The sequence below is a fragment of the Crocuta crocuta genome, unplaced genomic scaffold (assembly GCF_008692635.1).
Source record: "Crocuta crocuta isolate KB4526 unplaced genomic scaffold, BGI_CrCroc_1.0 scaffold64, whole genome shotgun sequence".
NCBI lineage: Eukaryota > Metazoa > Chordata > Mammalia > Carnivora > Hyaenidae > Crocuta > Crocuta crocuta.
This window is the reverse complement of record NW_027530640.1, coordinates 7,893,378-7,898,562: the sequence shown is the minus strand read 5'-3', so window position 1 is coordinate 7,898,562 and position 5,185 is coordinate 7,893,378. Positions and strand designations below refer to the sequence as shown.

At 56.0% G+C, this 5,185-nt stretch overlaps 1 protein-coding gene across 1 annotated transcript; it reads left to right on the top strand.

Annotated features, from left to right (window-relative positions):
• PITX1 (paired like homeodomain 1) lies at positions 1 to 5,183 on the top strand (the record flags this gene model as incomplete). The annotated part of the gene is made up of 3 exons (XM_077768881.1): positions 1 to 58; positions 2,406 to 2,638; positions 4,641 to 5,183. Coding segments are annotated over 3 exons (834 nt in total), but the record flags the coding sequence as incomplete, so codon positions are not given.
• Positions 5,184 to 5,185: the final 2 nt, after the last annotated feature.

Genomic DNA, 5,185 nt, shown 5'->3' with positions numbered 1-5,185 from the left:
GACCCCCGCGAGCCGCTCGAGAACTCTGCCAGCGAGTCGTCCGACACGGAGCTGCCAGGTAAGCGCGGCTCCCCGCGAGGCGCGCACGGAGCCGAGCCGGGCGCACGGAGCGGGCAGCAAGGGCCCGGCCCCCGCGCCGCGCCGTCAGTCTCCCTCTACGCCCCGGGAGCGCCAGGACTTTTTCTTTTCCCGTTCTCGATCGGAGGGTGTACGCGGAAATTTACACGCTTTATACATCGAAATTCAGTGCTTTACTTCCACCCGGCCCCCACGCGCCAAAAGACAGGCAGATGCACTAACCTACAACGGGAGGGAAGGTCGGACTGACAGCCCCTCTGGATCAGAAGCAAACAGAACGGGGAGAGGGGGGGATCGTTTTGCGCAACTGGGCGCCCAGGGTCCTCTGAGGCCGCAGGAGAGGAGTCCCTTGAGAATGGAACGGGGCGGCGGGCGACAGAAAGTGCCCAGAGAGACAGATGGGGCAGACGGACACCCCGACAGGCAGTGGGCGACAGATCGAGAGGGAGAAATTGAAGAGAAGGGGTGGCGGGGGAAATCAGGAAAACAAACTCGGGTGGGGGGAACAACTTCAAGCAAAAAGAAGACACAGGACAGCGAGGGCGAGCGGGCAGAGGGACTCGGCCCGGCTCGGGGTAAGACCCCCTAATCGAGGGAGCCGGGCCCCACGTGGGCCGCGGGACGCGGCAGCCGCCAGGCCGCCCAGCCAGGGCCCTGACTCGGCTCCGGCGAGTTGCCCTCCGAGCTGCCTTTTTGTCCGAGCTCAAGCTTTCCCCCCACACCCCCACCCTGGCTGGCCGCGAGCTGGGCCGGCGGGTGGGCGGTGCGGGCAGTGGCGCGACTAATCCTCGGCCGGTCCCGGCCTCCGGGGTCTCCTTTTGGCTCCCGGGCTCCGCGTCCTAACTCGGCGCTGCCGCAGAGCTCCCTGCTCCCCGGGCCGTGGGCGCCTCTGCTGTGTTCATTTCTTAATCCACCGCTGAGTGTTTCTCTACGCGTTTTTAATCTCTATTTATTTCTGTTTCGCATCCCTAAGTGACTTTCTCTGAGAGGTTCTGTTTGCTTGACTTAAAAACAATCAACGCTGGATTGTACTTTTGTTTTCAAAAGTTTTAAGCGTGGCCTTTGGTTGGTTTTTACTTTTAAAACCCAGAGAAACATAGATTGCTTTTTAAAACCAACTCTTTGTGGGTATTTTTAACATTTTAACTGTATTTTTCAGTATAGAAAGAATGACTACACTAGGCATATTTCTCTGGAATTTAAAATAGCTACATGCACCATTATTCCTGGGGAGATTTTTTAAAGTCAATCCAAAATGGCGCGTTTCTGCGGGATTTTTTTCAAAATCCATTTGCAGTGGCGTTATTTTGGTAATTTCACTTACCTAACTATAGTGTTGTATTTCCCTGGGATTTAAAAATTATCACTAGAAGGGCATTACTGGGAAGAGGTTAAAAAAAATCTATCTACGACCGTACATTAAGTTGTTGGGTTTTTTTTTTTTTTTAATCCCAGAGAAATAAATGCCTGTGTCTGCCTGGAGTTTATACACATGGAGCACTGTATTTAGTTAAGGGTGTGTTTGCACGGAGGTATTTGGCTTCTTAATTTGCATTTGCTCTGTGTCCCTATCTGCCTATTTTTAAGAGTTTGTGACCCTTTCTATGGTGTTAGGCACAGAACTGATTTTATCTGGGCTTCTGTTTTGTTTTTAATTTTTGTTCGTTTGTTTGTTTCAATGCGTCTATGACTGAATGTGTTTTGTGTAGCTGGAAAGGCAGAGAGGCTAGCTCGCCCCGTCACCTAGACAGTCTGCGGGTCCGGGCTGCCGCCTGAGGGATTTTCTGGGCCTTGGGACCTGAGGCCTGGAGCGAAGGCCGAGAACACAGCTGTGTTGTGCCTGCCCGGTGTGGCTCCCACACAGCCCTGGGGAGAAGAAAGTGGAGGGGCTGCAGGCCACAGCCTAGCTCGTGCTCCGCGTACCCACTAGCTCTGGGCTAGAAAGATTTGATCCTAGTTCAGAAAAGCAGAGACCCCCAGATTTAGACGCCGAAGAGCCCTCAAAGTGTCATACATTTGCGGGTGACACAGGCAGTGAGGCTTGAGCCGGAGCCCGGCCGCAAGAGCAGGCCCAGCCCGGCAGGCACCTAGGCCTGTCCCTCCGGTTCCCCGGGCTCTTCTCTGGGGCACGGCTGACCAAAGGTGACACCCGACGATCGGGCACCCGGCGGGCTCTTTCCAAGAGGGAAAGCCCAAGAGGGACAACCCTAGGGCTCTTGGCGGGAGGGAGGGCCGCCCGCGCTGATGGCAGGCGCTTCGGTGGAGCCGGGACTGGGTGCAAAAGGGCAGAAGCCCAAGGTGACTGGGGCCTGTCTCGCCCGATTCAGAGAAGGAGCGCAGCGGGGAAGTCAAGGGCCCGGAGGACAGCGGCGCGGGAGGCGCAGGCTGCGGCGGTGCGGAAGACCCGGCCAAGAAAAAGAAGCAGCGGCGGCAGCGCACGCACTTCACAAGCCAGCAGTTGCAGGAGCTGGAGGCCACGTTCCAGAGGAACCGCTACCCCGACATGAGCATGCGGGAGGAGATCGCGGTGTGGACCAACCTCACCGAGCCGCGCGTGAGGGTGAGCGCAGGGTGCGCGCCTGAGGGGACCCGCGAGGAGGGCTGCTGGCTACCCCTGCCGCAGTCCACTGCCCTCGAAAAGCTTTCGACCCGCGCTCAGACTTTGTCTTTTTGGCACCACTCAGACCTGCTCCCTCCCTCCACCGGAGATGATTCCACTTTAGGCCCCGCCGCTGCTAAGCCTGTTGGTGGTTAGGGACCCGCGGCTGCTGTGGCCTCGTGTTCTACCTGACCCTGGGGCTCTCCTGCAGCCTCATCCCAAGATCCGTGGCCCCAGGGGGCTTTCCCCTGCCCTGCAGCGCCCAGGGCCCAATGGGACGTTACCACCCTAGACGCGCAGAGGATTCCCCGCCGATAGGGACCTCGGGAGCTGCTGCGCCTGCCCCTGAAAACGAAAGGGAAAGGCAGGTCTTGCCTGGCAACCTGGGAGAGGCCTGAAGGGTACCTATGCTTGGGGATTTCAAACTTCCTGGGGCAGCGATCCCAACCACGGCCCGCTTCTCTAGAATCTCAGGATAGTCCCCACCTGACTGCTCTACAGCCATTCAGCCAGTGTGGAGCTGGCCCCTTTCCCTGATGCCCTTTCCTGTGAAGGAGGAGCAGCTCTAGTGGCAGAGGGACCCTCAGGCCGAGTCCCTTTGGAGATGTAAGATCTCTGACCTATGACCAGACTGCACACTCCCTCTCCTCACCTTTGGTTCCCAGTAAAAGCAAGAGAAGAGACGTTCTCTTGCTAGAGCAGCGAGAGAATCATTTCTTCTCGGAGTGCACAACTAAATTTACTCAGATATTGTGAGCAAGTCCCAAGCCAGCCCAAAGTGCTACCTGGCCTACTGACTCCCTGCTATAACCCAAGCTCTCACCCCTCCCATCAGGCTGGCCAACCCGGTGGGACGAGAGTGAAGACAGCACTCAGTAATCCTGAACTCACTAATCCTGCCTGGGTTTATGGTGGCAGGAGTGGTGTGGGGGTGGAATCAGGCAATGTCAGTGCCGGGGACTGGAAAAGGCTGAGGTGCAGGGGACCTGCAGCCGCGCTCAGAAAACTTAGCCCAGTGTTGGAGGAGGGCTGAGGAAGGGAGAGGTCATTCGGTGGGAGGGTAGGTGAGGATGGGCAAGGAGCAAGAGTTGGGAAAGAAGAGGTTCTTACTAAATTTTGTGGGAGAAAGTGGTGGGGAGATTAGAGAGAAACTAGTGAGAAGTGAACGGAAATTAAATATTTGCAGAGAAACATATTTGGCATATATTTAGGCGACAGGAAAGAAATTAAATATTTAAGGGAAGGCAAAAGGATCAAATGTTTGAGAAAAATAAAGAATCAATATTTAAGAAACAGTGACAGTCAGATATTTGGAAAGATGGGGGGAAAAACTTAAATGTTTGAGGAAGAATCAAAAGGATCAAAAATGAGGGAAAACGGACAACATGGACTGAGGGGAAAAAAGTAGTTCAGATAGCAGTGTGAACCAAATGAAAATAAACGTTTGGGGAAGAAATGAGCATATCAAACATTCTCGATAAAGATGGAAACAGATTGTTTGAGGAGTGAAAAACAGAATGCAGAATGAAGGGAGTCGGAAGAGCCTATATTTCAGGGAACAGAAATACCTTTTGTATCCGAGGGAGAAGAAAACGAATGGACTATTTAGGAGACAGACCAGACCCGTCTGAGGGAGAAGGCCCGAGATGGGCTGGTTGAGACAGGAAGAAAGCAAACGAATACTTGCTAAAAACAAAAAAGGATCGCGCGGTATTAGGGGGCGAAAATAGATTTGACTCCAGGGGAGAGGATCTAGATCAGAAAAGGGAGATGAATGTTTTCTGGGGACAGGAAAGGAACCATTAAGGAGAGGCTGCAGGGGCGGAAATATCGAAGAAAAGAGACGAAATTCGGAGAGAAGGAAGCGGGCGGAGGGCTGGGGGTGGGGGGAGAGGAGGGAGTGGAGGTGGAGGGACCTTCCCGCGCTCGGCCGCCCTGACCCTTCTCTTGCCCCCTCCCCCAGGTCTGGTTCAAGAACCGGCGAGCCAAGTGGCGGAAGCGCGAGCGTAACCAGCAGCTGGACCTGTGTAAGGGCGGCTACGTGCCGCAGTTCAGCGGCCTGGTGCAGCCCTACGAGGACGTGTACGCCGCCGGCTACTCCTACAACAACTGGGCCGCCAAGAGCCTGGCGCCAGCGCCGCTCTCCACCAAGAGCTTCACCTTCTTCAACTCCATGAGCCCGCTGTCGTCGCAGTCCATGTTCTCGGCGCCCAGCTCCATCTCCTCCATGACCATGCCGTCGAGCATGGGCCCGGGCGCCGTGCCCGGCATGCCCAACTCGGGCCTCAACAACATCAACAACCTCACCGGCTCCTCGCTTAACTCGGCCATGTCACCGGGCGCCTGCCCGTACGGCACGCCCGCCTCGCCCTACAGCGTCTACCGGGACACGTGCAACTCGAGCCTGGCCAGCTTGCGGCTCAAGTCCAAGCAGCACTCGTCGTTCGGCTACGGCGGGCTGCAGGGCCCGGCCTCGGGCCTCAACGCGTGTCAGTACAACAGCTGAGC